General features: G+C 41.5%; 1 protein-coding gene across 3 annotated transcripts in view; it reads right to left on the bottom strand.

The window, feature by feature from the left end:
- Positions 1-19,197, bottom strand: part of TASOR (transcription activation suppressor) — a 58,567-nt gene that overhangs the window by 9,144 nt on the left and 30,226 nt on the right. For 2 of the 3 annotated variants that reach the window (XM_069967006.1, XM_069967004.1), the window contains exons 16-20: positions 18,476-18,599; positions 11,862-11,921; positions 1,251-2,158; positions 332-454; positions 44-203 (exon numbers count right to left, since the gene is read on the bottom strand). In XM_069967006.1, coding sequence (XP_069823107.1) covers positions 44-203; positions 332-454; positions 1,251-2,158; positions 11,862-11,921; positions 18,476-18,599 — 1,375 coding nt within the window. The remainder of the gene's footprint in view (positions 1-43; positions 204-331; positions 455-1,250; positions 2,159-11,861; positions 11,922-18,475; positions 18,600-19,197) is intronic. The other variant, XM_069967005.1, reaches the window with a different exon arrangement.

Here is a 19,197-nt window from a genome sequence, read left to right as displayed (position 1 = left end):
AACCCAAAACGGCCAAAAGGTGGGTAGTAAAAAGAAATCTTACCGGCTGTGACAGAATCTGGATTTAGTACCGTGTCATCACACACAATAAATCCTCCAGACACAAAAAGTTCATTGTATGTGCGGTTTTTCAAATCCTCTAGACTGTCCACGCCTGCAAAACTGACATCCGAACGCTTCTTCAACTCTGTCAGGGATGGGATCTATTGAAGGAAAGATGGAATTAATGCATTGCTAATGCCTACATAAAAAGAAAGGTGAAGTTTGGAAAAACCATGAACACAAAACAAATCTGGGATGCACAGGACGGTCAACAATTCTGATAACTCACCTTGTGAATACTTTGGGCAATATCTTCATTCTGAATAATAATTAGGAGTTTATCAGAGACTGTGTTACTATGCACATACTGGTCGGGGTAACACTGTACATTGCCAAGTTTTGTCAGGTACTCCTACACACACAAAAAGAGCAAACAAATATTAATTAAGACTTAGCCAAACAAAACAAAAACCCCAGCCAAACACATAAAAAGGCCGTCCACAGGTCTAAGGTTTCTTTTACAATAACCTTTGGCCGTCCGTGGCCACAAACAAATACTGATCAGTGCTCATTAGTAGTGTCATTACATGGCACAACTGATCAAAAAACTGACAAACACGTATATGCATATATTCATGCAGTCAGCATCAAGATCGCACAAGCAGTGTATACATACCTTTAGTGCTGCTGTGTGATTGGCCACTGTCTCCGGCTCCTGTCCTGATTTCCGACCATGAGCTTAACAGTGCCAGATCACACAGCATAGCTGATGGTATATATATACACTGCTTGTGTCATCTGGAAACTGACAGCATATGAATATCCATGCTGTCGGTTCCCTTCCTTTGCTTTCAGTCATGGATCACGTTTACACAGGGAGATGTGCGGCCAATAACGATAAATTTTAATAAACCACAAAAAAGGAATTAGCCCATGATCGGGGGCTTTCGTGTTTCTAGCAACGCTCCTGGCCGATAATCGGCCTGTGTAAAAGTCCTTTTAAACTGCACCATGTGACAATTATAATCACTAGGACTGTAGTTCAATATTCCCGAACTAGAGCTTAGCATCCATATCCGATCTTTGGGCTTCTCCCTCCATGTGGCACATGTTGGCAGTCGTAGGTAAACTGTGTATTTGTTGTAGCATAAAGCTCATAGAATTACTAGATAAGGGCCAAAACAATAACTGATAAGTAATTGCCTTACCTTGATTTCCCCACATACTGTGCTTTCTTCTTCTGCATGAATATAGAATTTTAATATGTTTTTTACTTGGGAGAATATCTTTACCAAATTGTTAAATACTTCTGGATTCATCTGATTTATTAAATCTTTAATAACCGTATGTGGTGCTGAAATACCAGGCAAGATGGGTGATTTGAGCGGACTTTTGAGTACATTGTCTTGTGAGGCATCTGTATGAGGACAAGGACTTCTATGTGGTGGAGCATCCGATGCACTGCTCGAAGAAGCCTGCTCTACGCAACCATTATGAGATGATTTGGCTAATTCAAAACATTGTGAAGGCTCGGCCAGTAAAATGTCTGGTTTAAGGTCTGTATAACCAGCTGTACTGCAGCTTTGCTGTCCATGCTCTGAACCAGTAACAATATCCTTAGTCGCATAAGATCCATCAATAGGGTAGTCAACATTTGTAGGTCTTGCACGTGAATTTACCACAATGTCCAGCTTTACACGTAGCTCATCTACATATTGCTGCACAGGTATCTCAGAGGCTTGAGCTGCCAGCCGGTCTGAAAGCTTGACCACCCTGTCTTCTGAGGACAGTAGGGGTGTGGAAACAGCAGTAAATGGAATATCTTTTTCTCTCAGAATGGCCTGAAGTTGTTCTGAAAAGGTGGTGTACACCTCAACCACAGTGTTCTCGATCACTCCATCCTGACAGTGTTTGCTCTTAAAGTGTCCTTTCTTCATGTGATCCCTGTAAGGTCCTCTATCGCTCCTAGAGGAATGTCTCCTCCCTTTCCTGTACTCTGCAAGTGGCGAGTATCCAGACCCTTTGCTTCGTCGTGTGTGATTAACTCTCGGATCATTTGAAGGGCCATCTTCTCTTGGTGAAGAGTACACAGACTGTTCTTCATTGAGTTTCAACCCTGAAAATGGAGAAGTGGCGGGGGAATAAAACAAAGGATTATTTACACAATTATGACCTTGTATGAACGACTTGCAGAAAGTAGTTAAACCTGCAATTATGAAATATGAAACAAGGTGGTAATAAAAAGTACAAATCCTTTTCTAACGCCAGTGAGGAACAAATCCATAACTGTGATTGCCGTTAGTTTTCTTTAACAAATTACATTAATACATTTCCTTCTCCATAATGGATATAGGATGGGGAAGCTTCCATGGCAGACAAATATGTTTCTTGAAATTAAATCACGACACTCAATTCAATTAAATAGCAGGCTAGGGAGGTGAGCCCCCTCCACATCCAGTGGCTGCTAATATCAGAAGACTGTTTGAAGACCTGAGCAATTTGACAGTTCACTGCAATAAATTAGTACTGCGGTGTACTGCACAACCAATAGAGGACTAAAAAAGGAAATATATATTTAAAAATCTCCCATAGTAAAAATGTAAACCAAGCTCCTTTCCCAATATTTTCAATTAAAAAAAACATAGTAGTAGGGTTGGACATCATAGCCAAAAATTAAAAAAGTATCAAAATGGGTAGGGTGGGTTCTGTCCCAGTCTCCGGCATGACAGGTTCCCTTTAATGCACTGCTTTGAACTACGGCTGAAACTTGATAAGTACATATCAGTGTTGGCACAAACAGCCACCGTGTAGTCTTGACCCAAGGCCGGTTTCATGTCACACAAGCGAACTGGCATACATCCATAATAAGAATTCTGACATATGGTTGACAAGGCATCAGTTTGTCATAAGTATTTAGAGATTTCATCAGAATTGACCCAGTATTGCATATATAGCAAATACTGATGGGCTGTCCTCTGGGTGAGAAACTGAATTGCAGAGATACAAAATAGATCATATACTAAAGACATACCATTGCAATAAAAGGCTCAAACATGGAAATGCAAGCAAATGCATCCATATTATAATGCTTCTCAATAGGCTTTAATGGCTGGTTTCCATCCGTAAAAAGGATGAAAGTAATACATGCTGTTGTGTCTTTTAAATACATATTTTATAAATCCATGTGAATAAGTATAAAGTAACATTAGTGCCGTATTAAGGACACTGTACACTCTTGTAAAAGTGGCTTAGAGGGACATTTCTGAGTGACGGCTAATAAGTGATCAGTATACAGCTGGTGGAGGACAGTAGTAATAGGTAATAGCTGAGAACACTAAAAAAAGGTACACAATTGTGGTCACAGGTAAAGAAAATGAGGGGAAACCGGCAGACAGGATGGTGGTGACAGACCAGAGGAAAATAGACATTTCCATCTCAAACATTTATAGCATGCCCACATGCATCATCAGACATTTATGGCATTTAGTGTGGCTATGTCAGATGTTTAGGATGGGAATGACACTTTAAGGGGAACCAATCACTTAAAAAATGCCTGTTATGCTATGGGAATGTGCTGTAGCAGCACACTTCCCAAACATGCTTTCACACACACCCCCCCCCTCCCTGCAATGTACAAGCCGAAAACGTTACAAACTTGGCGCCCTGTATGTAAATTGCCCCCATGTAGTCATCTGGGTGGTGAGCCTCCGGCAAGTAGTTACTGTCCCCTGGGCGTTTCAGAGCAGTAATCAGGCCCCTCTGGGCGTGATTAGACTGCATAATTGTGGTGACGTCACTGAGAGACACGCCGACCCTCACGTCGGCCTGCCCATGTCCTTACTGCACTGCACATGCGCAGTTCAGCAGGTCCGGTCCGCGTCATACTGCGCAGGTGCAGAATAGCCTTGAACTCCTTGTCGGATCTCCAGCAATGAGTTCAAAGCTATTCTGCATCTGCGCAGTACAGCGCGGACCCGACCCGCTGTACTGCGTAAGTGTGGCACAGCAAGAACTTAGGCGCGCCGACGTTATGCAGTCTAATCACGCCCAGAGGGTGATAACCGCTCCGGAACCCCCAGGGTACAGTGACTACTTGCTGGCGGCTCATCGCCCAGATGACTACTTGGGGGCAATTTACATACAGGGCGCCAAGTTTATAAAGTAAATTTTCGTGTTGTACATTGCAAGGGTGTAAAAGCATGTTTGTGCTGGGTGCTGCTACAGCACATTTCTATAGCGTAACAGGCGTTTTTTACATGATTGGTTCCCTTTAATAACAAAGAAAGGAGGGAATTTATCCAGACCAGACAACCCATACAGTAAGTAAAATTTCCCTTTGCTGGATTTATTCTGAGGTGCATGCCTCAACAAACTGAGACTGCCGTGCAAAAGTTACACATTGTTTGCACAAAAACGTTAGACTTTCGTCACACCTGCGCCTGGTGCAGCTTTAATAGTCCCCCCCCCCCCTTACCTTTTGGGACATGAAGTTTTCCTTTGTTATACTCCCTCTGGCTGCTGTGACTTCTAGTATCTAATAATTATTACTACAAGTAACTGCAGCCAGCAAAGTATAACAGGAGAGAACTACAAGTCCCAAAATATCAAGGCTGCAAATAAAAGCTTTTTATGTGATGCAAGGAAAAACTGCATCCACACCATGCTAAAACAGGTCAGGATGTATGCAATCCTCACATCACTTACAAACCTTTATGCCCCGCACAGTAATCTCATTTACAGAAAGCACAAAACAGAAATGCAGCTGCTGTTCACACTCTGCGCACATTATGTTTTTGTTTCAGAAGTTCAGGTCAACAGAGCACATAAGAAAACCCCATTACCAGAATTGCTGGCACTGGTCACATCACAACCAAAAATGACAAAAAATAAAGCAATGAAAGGTTATTTGGGTCAGAAAACAGCAAGACAAAGAATTATTGGATGGTAGTCAAAGTTAATGGAATAGATAAGGAGGCAGTATATGTAGATCATTTATAATGATCTGCATATTTTACTACCTCCATATCTATTCCAGTAACCGAGCACCATCCTGCTTTTTCTTCTACACGTATTCATATATGTTTTTGTGTCGGGTACACACTTGGACAGGTTAAATCACAGGTTGATACAAACCCCTCATAAAGATAACATGTCAGCTTTGGGGCCAGTTCACATGGAGCAAAATTCTTTGTCAATTCTGAGCGGAGAACAACGGAAGTAGAGGCACACAAGGCCTCCAATATACACAGAGACTGAGGCAGGCCACTTTTGGTCCGTGTGAACAGGCCCTTACAGTAAGGTGAACGACAAAACCCCTCCAAAAAAAAAAAAAGAAAATGTCAATAAAAGTTAAAAAAGGTGCTGTCCGTCACCCCATGACCAGATTTAAAAAAACAAAACAAACTCTCACAATAAACTCTTTGTAACAATTACAAAAGGAGTAACACTTACTTTACCAACGTCCTGTGCTTCCTGAGGCTTCCCTGTTTTCCCACCAGTCTCTGTATATGCATGAGTACTATGGCCGAGTACTATGGCCATCCACTGGCTGCAAAAGTGATGTGTCAACCAGGGCTGTGAAGTCGGAACTAGTTTTGGCTGGAGTCGGTCCGGAAAAAAACGTACCGACTCCAGCTTTAAAAAAAAAAAATCTTAGAACAATTTAAAATTAAGTTTTGATATGAATTTCATAAGTTTTGCTCATCAATTCTAATAGGACACTGGCCCTATTACATAAGGGTGGTCGGGGAAAAGTTGTCGGTCACTATTTGGCAGTTTGTTTCTGAGCTGGAAGAGTCCATTGTGTGGGGGGAGATCAGTGCGGTTCTCTTCCTGGATGCTGGATGACTGTATATGAGCGGCAGTGTAATATGAAGATATCCTGTGTAATATAGAGGAGGAGGAGAAGACATAAGTAGTGTAGCAGTAACCTCTGTCCTCAGTGTGGTGTTTTTCTTCAGTGTTCTATGGCTGCAGCTGTGTGTGTGTATATGTGCTATGGCTGCAACAGGCTGTGTGCGCGCTATGGCATGCTTCCACACCCACAGTGCCTCTCTATATCACTATGTGTGACCGCCTGTATATCACTATGGCTGACCTTATATTACAGGTATTTGGCATTGTTAGCAGTGTTTCTGTGTGTATGGTGAATATTTAGTTAGAAACATAGAAGATTGTCAGCTGGAAAAGACCACCTGCTCCATCTAGTCTAGTTGTGAGTAGTTCAGGACATGGAGGCTGGAGACTAGCTGCATCCACTGCACACACACAGGAGAATCTGCTTTATATCTTTCCTCATTCTCTTAGAAGTTGCCCCAGGATAATGTAGGAGCAGAAGTCGGTAGTCGGAGCCGGAGTTGGAGTTACAGCTTACCGACTCCAAAGCCCTGGTGTCAACACCACTGAGTTACTGACTGGCTGCAGCAGAAACAGAGGTCAACGGGTGACCAGGGAGGTGTCAGCACAGATGCAGCAGGGGACTGGTAAGAATAGTATTACTTCTTTTGCAATTTTATACCATTGTTACCTGATTATATTTACAGCATACAATCATTCTTTTTTTATAACACATATATTCCAAATATGGCAGTGTAAATAAGGCAAGGAGAAAATTATTGCACCATATAATACACCGTATACTCCAAAATGCATCCCAGAGCATTAAAATTCCCAACAATTCACTGTTCACTGTCTGCTTGGGACCCTGCTTTATGAGCAAAAGCAGGGATCTCAAGCCCTCGGCCCTCCATCTGTTGCAAAAAGTACAATTCCCATCATGCCTGGACAGCTAAAGCTTTAGCGGTCAAGGCATGATGGGAATTATACTTTTGCAACAGCTGGAGAGAGTGTAAGTGCCCCCACGATAGGAGTAAAGAGACTATAAAGATGGTGGGGCACATAGTATTCTGTGCACAGGCAAAAAAATATGGTATATCCCAATGTATAGAGAGGCTACGAGCACCCGGCCCGAGAAAATACTGTTGACCTGAAGCTCGAGGGAAATCAAGATATATAACCAGCAGGGAGAGCGTGAGCTTCAGTTCAGTAGCTGCCACGAAGACTAATGGATCGTCTGGATTGCAGTGGAGTGTATGCTCATCGTCTGAGCTCTTCTGACCTGTAATTTGGCAAAACAAGTTACTACCTGGTGGCTACCAGGAGCAAGACAGCGGCTGTGCTTAGCTTGGAGTGCAGGGACGCTTCGGAGGTGGAGTCACACGCTGATGGCGCAGAGATGGAGGAGGAAGTCCCGTTGTGGAGTCAGAAGGAGGCGCAGTCCGCAATTGATGAGATGGTTCGCCTTCTCCTGTCAAGAGCCGGCTCAGCAGGGGGCGTGGAATGGCTGCGCGGCTGTGTAAAGATGATCCCGTTACCGGGATTGGAAGAGGACGAGCCAGCAATGCCGAATCGGGATTTGACTGCTGGAGCAGCGACTCGCCGCGTTGCGGTGAGAGATACCGGCAGGGCGGCGAGCAGTCGTCGCAGGGCATATACTCTGCCTCCCAGACATGGTTGTAGGTGCCGAGGGGCCGGCGATTAACTTCCATTGTGGCGGCAGTTGGAGCATCGGTTGATGTCGCAGATTATATTGCACCGGCGGCACGAGCTGATGCGGGTCCCGTTGGTATGTGCACCTCCCCTCACAGACAGTTAGTAACTGTTTCAGGGCAGCTCAGCCTGACAGCCACATGACTCACATCTCTGCTCCTCTAACCTCGGACATAGTTACATGACACAAACTGTTACTAGCAGTTTGGGAAGTTTAGATAGTGTGGGTTTCAGTGCTTCCCAGCTTAAACAGCTAAAGTGTATTATCAATGCTGCTATAGCTGGGAAATCACTGCGTACTGACTCAGTTGCGGGTGTTTGGGAACAGGGCTGTGAGCTGCGTTCCCCATCCCCCCAGTACTTTCTAGACAGTGGCCGGTGGGCACCCCTCATGTAGATATGCAGAATAGTGACCGGGTTATATCCTCCTTATCGTGTTTGGATAGAAGATCTGGTGTAAATGGAAACTGCAGTTAAAGAGCCGATGTTATGTGAAGTGTCCCCCTTAGGAAATTATTTGTCTGCCACAGTGAAAGAGCGTATTTGGAAGCTAGAGTTTGTGGACGTTTAATCTCTGTTGCCATCTAAAAGAGAAAGTGTATGTGATAAAAAAAGATAAGGATGGTTGCAGGCCTTTTGTGTGTACGCAACGATTTTGGGCGAAAAGCATCCCCATATGTGTTTGGGTTTGTACCAGCATTTGGACACTATAATTAAGGCTTATTGCAATTTTGGTGGTGAGTATAGGGGGCTCTAACGGGGAGTCGGGAGCCTGTCACCCCGGCACGGGGGGGGGGGGGGGGGGGGGGGGGGGGGTGACAGGTCTCCTTTAAAGCTGCGTTTAGATTACCTGTTTGTCCGCGGGGGTATAATTCTATGGGTTTTAAGTTTGAGAGTAGTTATTTTTACGAAAAGGGTTTACCTATGGGGTATTCTATGTCATGTTCGTATTTCGAGAGGTTTTCTTCATTTTTAGAGTGGGTTGTGTTTGATCATACGGGTTTGAGTTATACTGTTCACTATTTGGATGATTTTTTTTTTATCAGCCCTCAATTTAGTAGTGTTTGCTCGGACTTGCTTTCCTCGTTTCAACTGATATGTCGTGACTTTGGTGTCCCGTTGGCGCTTGAAAAGACAGTTCCCCCTCGTCCGGTTATTAATTTTTTGGGCATTGTTATTGACTTGATAAATATGGAATTCCGATTACCAAGTGATAAATTGCTTAAGACACGCTTGGCCATAGTGCAAAGCTGTACTCGATCTTCCCTTGCTGTAAATACACAGGCTAGTTATTCGGCTGCATGGCAGCAGTGAAACAGTTTTTGTAGCTCTTGTTTGCTGGATATGTTCTTTCCTGACGTACAGCCCATGTTGTGCTTCATAGCCGAAATGATTTGTTCAGGCTTAGCTGTATCTAGTGTTATAAAAATCCTGTCGGGGATTTCTTTTTTCTTTAAGTTGGCTGGCATACAGGATATCACTAAGGATTTTGCTGTTAAACAGATGGTTAAAGGCCATGGCCGCACTAATTTGCCAGGCTGCCAAGCTCGACCTATTTCAGTGCCTCTGTTGGGCCGCTTATGTTCTTCTTTAGCTGATATGTTATACACCTTATGAAGCAAAATTATTTCACACTGCTTTTGTCCTAGCATTTTTTGCTGCCTTGAGGATAGGAGAGTTTACGGACGCTGGTCGTTTGGCAGTTATCCCTTTGCTGGTTTCAGACATTTCTTTTGGCACTGACAAGGTCGTCATTTTTATTAGACATTCTAAGACTGAACAATCTAGTAGAGGCGAAGTGTTGGTGTTACATTCCTTTTTGTCTCGACTTTTGTGCCCTGTGTCCACTTTAGCTGACTGGTGTGCCCTAAGACCTAAGGTACCCGGCCCTTTGTTATTACATGCTGACTTGACGCCACTGACCCGAGCTCAGTTTCTGGGTGTACTAAAAAAAGACTCTCTCACTTAGGGTTAGCCGGGGAAAAGTTTTCCTCACATTCCTTCCTGGTGGGCGCCGCTTAAGCTGCGGCAGCATTAGGCTTATCTGAAAGCATCATCAAGTGTCTGGGTAGATGGCGCTCTCTGCGTTTTAGATGATATATTCGCCATAATTTGATTATTTGATTCCCTTACAGCTTCTCCAATTGTCATATGGATTTTTGGACATTCGTATATATATTGGGCTGAAAATAGAGCTAAAATTAGAGAGGGGATGGGTAATTTGGGGTTTGACACTAATCTGGTTAATGTTTTATGGTTTGTTCAAGGTTGTTCCTCGATGGATGTTTTTAAAGCATTGTATTTATCTAATATGATTAATAAAAAGATTTAAAATAAAAATAAAAATAAAAATGTTTTATGGTTTGGGTTTAAGGGGCTTATCTGGTCCGAAGTAATGGAAAAGATTGGTAAGTTACATAAGGCTTGGCCCGCTCCACATGTGCTAATTGTACATGAGACGGGAAATGATTTAGGTAAGGTCTATATGTTGGACCTTTTATTTAATATGAAAAAGGTTTTTTTTGTTGCGGGATTTGTTTCCGGGCACATACTTAGTGTTTTCAAAAATAGTACCAAGATGGACTTGGTATGCGCAGGGTAATAAATTACTGCAAAACATTTGTAAGAGAATAGGAATACTGAATTGGAAGATAAAATACCTGGCCTGTATTGGTCGGATGATGTTCACTTATCTGCTATTGGTAATCAAATTCTTCTTGTTGGTTTGCAGAATATAGTTGAGTTATGGCTGCGCTGTTTTGGGGTGAGGCCATAAGGGTTCTCATGGCCTGGGTGAGGGTTAATCTCTCTAATGAAAGGATATGTTTTATTATTATTATTATATATATATATATATATATGGTTTTATGTATGGTAAACTTATGAATTGGTTTCTAAATGATATTGGAATTATAAACATTAACAAACATTGTGGCCATAATATTGCCAATGTTAATTTGGTTGTTGAGTGTTTTTATTTATAGGCAAAGTGTGGACTAGAATACCATGTAAGTACCCCCACGACAGAAGCAAAGAGACTATATAAAGAGGGGGGGACACATGGTATTCTGTGCACCGGCGAGAAAATATGGTATATCCCAACGTATAGAGAGACTACGAGGTCAAGCACCTGGCGCGGGACAATACTGTTGACCTGAAGCTCAAGGGAAATCAAGATATATAACCAGCAGGGAGAGCGTGAGCTTCAGTTCAGCAGCTGCCACGAAGTTACCCACCCTCCCCCTTTTTTACATGGACTCTCTTGTCGCAATGTTTATTTTGTGGGGGGTTAATCTCTAATGAGAGGATACGTTTTATTATTATATTTATATGGTTTCATGTATGGTGAACTTCTGAATTGGTTTCTAAAATGATTTTGGAATTATAAACATTAATAAACATCGCGGCCATAATATTGCAAATGTTATTTTTGGTTGTTGAGTGTTTTTATTTATTGGCAAAGTGTGGACTAGAATACCATGAACTTTGACACTTGTAAACTAGAGGAAGGAGCCTTACAGAGAACAGCTTTTGCACTGGTCATCCAAGTATTACATTTACTTTAATGGCTGCATGTTATACTATGGTACTATTTCAACTGCTCCAGATGTTCATATTTTTGATAAAAATGGAAATCAAGTAACCTTTATATTTTCTATAAATACCCAACACACACACGCACAAAAAAATAAAAATGGAAGTCCGCAATGAACATGCCCATGAAATGATTTTAGTTTGTTTTGTTTTAAGGATTTTATCCTTCAGCTCCCACCAAATTAAAAGAGCAGTGTTGAGGAAACAGTAGGACTCCAAAATGGTCTCCGATTAAAGGAGCTTTAGCACCTGGACAAGACACCTAAAAATCTGGCAGATCACAGAAGGTGTTCTTTAATCGTATTTATGAATTGAATACTACTACTCTACTATAACCTAGAAAAAAATACTTTTACTTTAGGTTACCATAAAATGTTAGATACACCAATACATGGTCTGCACTGAATCCATGTCCTCAAAATCTAGAGGGAAACTATTCTACTATATAGGACTATGTTACACCAATCAATAAGGCCTTTGACTACTTTGAAGCAGCTGCAGCAAGCTCAGATAGGGTACTATTAGCAATTTGTTTTTCCAGCAGAGCTTCTGCAATACCAGACTGCTTTAAACTCAAATAGCATGGAAGCGCCAAGTACAAACATATACTTCCATACATGCTACAATTACAACAGTGCTTAGCATATAACTAGGATCAAATGTGTTACCCTCCTCACCTTGTGGTTTTTCATCTCTAAGATTTCCAATATGATCCTCTGGTATTCTTCCTTCCTCTCCTGGGGGAAACCAGTAGTTAGAAATCATGGATTCTTGTCTAGGGTCTATACTAAAGAATCCAATAAGTTAAAAACAGGGAGTTTGGCAGTCCAAACTACTACAACTTACAATTACCGGATCCGGTGGTAAAATGGTGATGGTGATGATAAAACATACAGACACACACACTAAACGTTTGATGCATTACAATATACAAACAACTTGCTAATAGGTTATTACTTGACCCACTCCCGTGATCTGAAAACATGCAGGTCTACATGCAGGCTATAATGGAGTACAATCTGTCCAGGCCTCTGACGTAGCAAACTACATTTCAGAGCCCCGTCAAGGCAGCAGATACTTTGGGACAATTAGACCACATTGGGCCCATTAAAGTCAATGGGCAAGTCTGGCACTAGGTCTGCTTCTCATTTTGAGAGTTTATTGACATGTAGTTGACATAGGGCCTGTTTGAAGCCAAGATATGCAGTGTGAATTGAGCCTTATTTTTTTCAATCAACGGTCTATTAGACAATGGCAAGTAGCCCAGGTCCAATAAACTGACATATCAACAGTGTAAAGGTGAGAAGGAAGGAAAACAATGGTAAGTGTCCAACTCACTGGCAGCCCTGCATGTTATCATAATGTACGTGCAACTACAAAGTAACACACCAAAAAAAAATACATACATGTCACAAGACTTGGGGTGGCCATACACATTAGACAGAAGTAGGTTAATGGTTAAGTATTGCCATTGCTTGAATGATCAACTGGTAAACAATCATTTTGTAGACACACATTTCAATCCATATTGGTCATTATACTTGTTGATATTGCCCGAACGTGATCAACAACACCAGGCAATCAATGTCTCTTAAGTTATTCTTGGACAAAAGAAGTTTGAATGAAAAATATTTCTTTCGACTATATGACAAAACATTCAAATACAGCCTACTTCTTTCCAGATGATAACCGGTCAGCTAAAAATATCCTTAGTTGTTAGACCTCCCCAGTGAAAGATCATTTTGATTGAAATTGTCTGCTTTCATCAACTTTAAGCTAATGTGTGTGGGTACTACACATAGCTTAATATTCTGTAATATGTAAAGTCATTTAGCAGCCATGCTTCTTATGTATATGTACCTTGCAGAAATGCCTCGCTAAAGATGCAATTAGGTCCGTTTCATGTCATTTTTTTTTTTATTTTTGTCTCAACATTTTGGAAAATATCTTTTCAGAATTGTATTTTATGGGCTAAACAAATACTAAAGTAGCATTATTTTGCGACCAGGTCATAAAACAGCTTAGAAGGTGGTCTTGGGGAGGAGAGAGAAGGGGGGGGGGGGGTCTTCTGATGGATTACCCCTGAATCAGAGCAGCCTGCACGGTATGTGAAAACACACAGGCTACAGAAGTAAAGACCTATGGGGGAAAATGTTACTTTGTGCACTATAAAAAGTACAATAAGAAAAATGCATTCAAAAAAGGTGCCCAAAGCAGTTAACATCACAAACATATCCTATACCCAGAACATCAAACATATCCTATGCCCAGAACATCACATACATATCCTATACCCAGAACAGTGCCAACACGGTGTTAAAATACCATAGTGTCAAATGATAAAGCAATATATTAATCACTATGGAAATTAATAGGGCCAGTGTGTAAACATAAGTAGTTCATACAGGTTTCATCATGGTTTACAGCTCATTTTCCCCCCAATCTCTCAATTTTTTGGACCCACCCTTGGTATAGACAACTAAAAAAAATAATCAAGTAACGCTTCACATTTACTTGGTGAAATTGAAGATGTTAATGTCACTAATGTTAGTCTAGGATTGAAGAGAGGGTTGATAGATCTTCTAAAGTGTGTCTTGTTCTGACTGCTGTAATGATCTCAATTAGAGATGAGCAAATTTACAGAATAAATGAAGTTAAAGTGACACTGTCACCCCCTATTTGCATTTTGACTGCTCTCCACAGCTGTAAAGGGTAAATGTTACAGCTTTCATTACTTATTTTATATTATACCTCGTGGTGCTTGTTCTGGTAAAAAGTCGTTTTTATCACCTGTGGATTGATATATGTGGGCGGGGCCTCGCGCCCTATGTGCCACATTGCTTCGTCCCTAGCTCCACTTAGCCCTGCCCACCCCCTAGATTGTCCCACACCAATGGCTGCAGAGGGGGTGGGGCCTACGCGGCGATGACGTCACGGATGGGGCAGGGCTAAGTGGCGCTAGGGGACATAGAGCGCGAGTCCCTGTCCACATATATTAATCCACAGGTGATAAAAACGACTTTTTACCAGAACAAGCACCACGAGGTATAATATAAAATAAGTAATGAAAGCTGTAACATTTACCCTTTACACCTGTGGAGAGCAGTCAAAATGCAAATAGGGGGTGACAGTGTCACTTTAAGTGCTTAGTTAGCTTGGAAGTCAGCTTACCAGCCGAGTGCCTTAAAACTCTGTGCTGCTCTGCTCCAGGCGCCTTGAAAAGCTGGTAGACATTTCCCAGGACAGCTTTTCCAGGCACCCGGAGCCATGGAGTTTAGAGGCAGCCAGTCGATTAGCAGACTGAAGAGCTAATAAATCGATTTGCTTAGTTTATACTGTAAATTTACTCATCCCTAATCTCAATAAATTTCGCTATTCAAGTCAGGCAAGTTTCACACCAGAGTAAGGGCCCATTCACTTCATATCTTCTGCCTTTCATCAGGTTATATATAGGCAACCTGTCAAAAAAGGATGCCACCCTTTAGTCCAATAGGTTTACTTTTTAACAGGTTTCCAACATATATTCCTCTGATCGGTACCGGTCTGAACACTCAGATCCTGACTGATAAAAACTTTTGAAATGTTTCCCTGACATACAATGGTGAAGGAATCAAATAGCATCTAATTCTTCAGTTGAGTTTCAAGGCTTTACTCCATAACCAAATAAAAAAAAACTGTGGCGTTTTGACAAAGTATGGTCTTTATCATGCTTAATAAAGACGATACTATTTTCAAACACTTTTTTTTTTCGTATTTGGTTATGGAATAAAGCATTGAAATTCAACTGAAACATTATATGCTGTTGGATTCCTTCACCATTGTATACTCCATACGGGCAGCATGAAAGCATGAAATGCCTCCAACAGTGCATCCACCAGTAATAGACTAAGGTATTATAGGTGCTGCTGGACCCCTTGCAAATTGGTCATGTCTCTCTGACATGTCAAAAGTTTAGTTTCATGACAGCTATACTTTAATCAATGCAGTTACAAGTGTTTTATCTTTCATATTTGTCACACATTTTAACAGACAGTGAATTGTGCAAAAACTTCCCAACTTTTACGGTTCATCACTATTTATTTTTTTTTCGAAAACTCCAAGTAAATTTTACCTTGAGTTCTACAGTGGTAGCCGACTTACCATATGCCACAATTTACAATTATACCAAATCTCTGCTAACTCACCCATGCCCCAGCTGTGCAGTGTCAGCTGCTGGAAGACAGCCACCGGACTCCTGTAGCTTCCAGCACCACTGGAACTTCCCACTCAGCCAGTCATTGACTGCAGCAGTGTCCCACCTCAGTCACTGATTGGCTGTGGCTGTGACCTCACCAGACTGGGTTAATGAGCAGTCACACTGCACTGTGGGGACATGAAGATGGGTAAGTAGCGCTTATTTATTAAAGTGTCACTGTCATTAAATTTTTTTTGCAGAAATCAATAGTCAATGCTCTCTGCTGCCAACATTTCTCCTTCTCCTCCTTTCTCCCCTCTCCATAGCACAGACAGGATCTGTCTGATTGAGATTTCCTGATTCTGAGCAGTGGATGACAGAAAGCAGAGGAGGGGGGGACCTGGGAAAAGGCTTTTTAAATGCAGATAATGGCATATTTACCTAGTAAACCCAATTACAAAGTTTCTTAAAATCGCCTGGACTATTGATTTCTGCAAAAATAAATTAAACAACAGTGACTCTTTAAGCTATTTATGAAAAGCATTCACTTTTTTCATATTTTGGAGCAAGTACACATGACGTTAGCATTGTCATCTGTGTTTACTAAAGTACATTACTGCCTGTGCATGTAAGACATACCTAAGATATGTGCTAATATCCGGTAAGACTAGCCCTATGGGCCTGGGGTTATCCAGGATTAGGAAAAAACACTCTTCTCCTAAGTTGTTAGGCTAAAGTCACGCTGCATTTTTGCTGTCTGCTTAACAGGTACATTAAAAGAAATAAAATGGATAGTAAAAACGGATGCTGTTGTATGCCATAAATCAGAATCCATTTTCCATTGTCTTGACACATGCTTTTCTGTACATTAAAATGAAACGTACTATAATGCAAACACCCAGACAAGAGTGGCACAGAATTTAGAAAAAGTAGCTATGTTTTATTCTAATCCTGGATACCCCCTTTAATAAGCCCATGACTGCCATGATTTTCCAGCTGGCCCCAAAGATCTCAGAATGTGCTAAACAGGTAATAAGTGTCTGTCTACCCCACCAGTCATCCTGCAGGTGACTATTACGCCTATTTTGTCACATAGCTATTGCCTCTGTGATCTCTGAGTTCTACATAAGTGGGCTTTGCTTCAGCAGCAGCCCATAATGGTGGCACACTACAGTTCCTTGCAGATACTATCCACTGCAGATATTTTCTCCAGGCTGTTCTCATCCTTCCTATATTCCCCTAGCTGCTAAAGAGCAAGTCTCCACCCTCTTCTTATTTAAGATGCTAGTTCCCATTTCTTGTTGTTCCATAGGCAAACAGTTCATTCTCCTGTAACTCCTAGTGCTGCAACTGGGCATGTCTGTCCAACAAGGTGAATCAATCCAATGCAGTGTGCTAGAAGGCTGTGTTGACACATCCAGTAAAGCAATGAAAATGCAATGTGCAAATGTGGTAAACAATCGTTTAACCCCTTAAGAACCCATGACATACCGATACCTCATGGGAGCCTGTCACTTAAGGATCCATGACGTACTAGTATGCCAGTGGGTCCAGCAGCGCTATAAAATGAGCTCAGGAGCTGAGCTCACTTCATAGCATGTGGGGACCGGCTGCTATATGCAGCCAGGTCTTCACTGTTAATAACGGGCCGCCACAATCGCATTTAAAAGTTAGTGACAGGAGCTGCACTCCTGTCACCATCCGATCGGGACCCCTGAAGTGTAAGGCGGGGTTCGGATCTTTCTAACTGACTGCTGAAGATCTCTTACCTTCCTACTTGCAGTCAAGCATAGAGTCTGCCACAGGCAGGCTCTATGCAATGAACACAGATAACACTGATCAATGCTATGCTATGGCATAGCAATGTTCAGTGTCAGCAATCTAATATTAAACTGACAAACTGTAAAATGAAATAAAATGAAGCTTAAAAAAAAAAATAAAAAAAATAAAAAAAATAAATGACATAGCCCCTCCCCCAATAAAAGTTTAAATCCTTCCCATTTTATAAATAAAACATATAAAAATAAATAAACATAATATACTGTAGCGTGCGTAATCGTTTGATCAATTAAAATAATACAATTATTCCCGCACGGAAAACGGCATGAACAAACAAGCCCTTACATGGCCCTGTAGATGGAAAAATAAAAGTTATAGCTCTTAGAAGGCGAGGAGGAAAAAACGCCAAACTGAAAATTGGCCCGGTCCTTAAGGTAATTTTGGGCTCAATCCTTAAGGGGTTAATTGCTGTCCTTCGTTGCATACCCTAAAAGTCACAATTTGGGCAGTAAGTTATTATGTGACAAAACTACTAAGGATATTGAGGATATTCTGAGGATTTTTACTTTAGAATCGTGTTTTTTTCTCCAAGAACTGAGAGTACAGCACCTTTTTCTGGAATGGAAGGAGGCTGCAAAGACCAATCTGTGCATGATGTTTCTATGCTGCCTTCTTTAGACCTAAAGCAGTATAATAAAGCAGCCTTTGCCTCACCAACCCTTTAGTGAAAAGTAAGGGGTTAAGCCCACCATACGTTAAGAGAATTGTCATCTGACCCTCACTTGCCTAGAGCTGTCTCTCACTATCCCCATACACATGCACACTCGGCTAAGTGGGAAAGTGTTTTTAAGGAGAGGTGTAATCTTTACCTACACTCACATCTGTCATTAGAGGAAAGTTAGAAGACCCCAATACAAGTTGGTAAGGCTAAGTTTACATTTCCATTGAAGCCTTTATCCTAGCCCGGTTCAAATAACTGAACAAAGAAAAGAAAATAGTCAGCTTTTGTCTGATGAAAATTCAGTGAAACAATGGACACGGTCCAAAAAACCCAACCAATGCCACTAAGGTCAATAGGGTGCCCTGGGCTCTGTTACTGACTGTCTCTTTCATTCTTCTGTTCCCATAAAGAGAAGATAAACAGAATAGCAAACAGAGTCTCCACTCAGAACCTAACCTAAGTCATCCAACAGACATTTACCTAATGTGTATGGACAGCTTTATACACAGCAAATCTGACAAGTAAGCAACAGAACAGAGAAAAAGTCAGCTCACAGTGACTGTTCTAGGAAACATGCAAACATAAAAACCCGAAAAGCAAAAAAGCAAACACAATACCTGTAATTGGAATCAATTTCCAGTGCATTTCAGACTCCATATTGCTTGAACTAGAATTCTGTGGTGGGTAAAATTGTTCTGTAGGTGTGCTGGGACAGGGACTTGCATATCCTGAATATGGACCCTAAAAGTGAATTTAAAACAATAAAAAAAAAGGCATGAGGATAATAGGCCATCATATTAGAGAAACATTTATATCTAAGTAACACAAATACAATACTTAACTGGTAGCCAGAAATGTAAAGTTCAACTGTCATTTAAATGTCAACCAATAACTTATAGTACAATCATTTTAAGAAATTTTACAATAGGTTTTATTAAGCAAAAGAGTTTGCTTCTGTACTCAAAAATCTGTTTCTACAGCCTCCCCCCCTCACTCAAGAAGCAGCTTTTCTGTGTCCATTATGGTCTATGGAGGGGTGAGTGGCCGAGGGGGATGAGTGAACACAGAAAGGAGAATAGGCAGCCCTGCACAGCACATCATCCTGCAATCTTATCTCACCAAGTTCCTAGAGCAGCACTGATCTTTCTGACCCCTGAATCCACTGTTTTATGTACCCAGTCTCCAAACTGCAGGGCTGTCTGTCACTTTTTCCTGTTAACTCACTCCCTGGGCCCCTCCACCCTCCATAGACCATAATGGAAAGAGCAAACCTGTCTTCACTTTGCTCCTTTGTAATGTAGACAGTTAAGTACAGCTTTTTGAGTACAGAAAGAGGCTT

The sequence above is a fragment of the Dendropsophus ebraccatus genome, chromosome 4 (genome assembly GCF_027789765.1).
Source record: "Dendropsophus ebraccatus isolate aDenEbr1 chromosome 4, aDenEbr1.pat, whole genome shotgun sequence".
In the NCBI taxonomy this organism is placed as follows: domain Eukaryota; kingdom Metazoa; phylum Chordata; class Amphibia; order Anura; family Hylidae; genus Dendropsophus; species Dendropsophus ebraccatus.
This window is presented reverse-complemented; position numbering and strand designations above follow the sequence as displayed.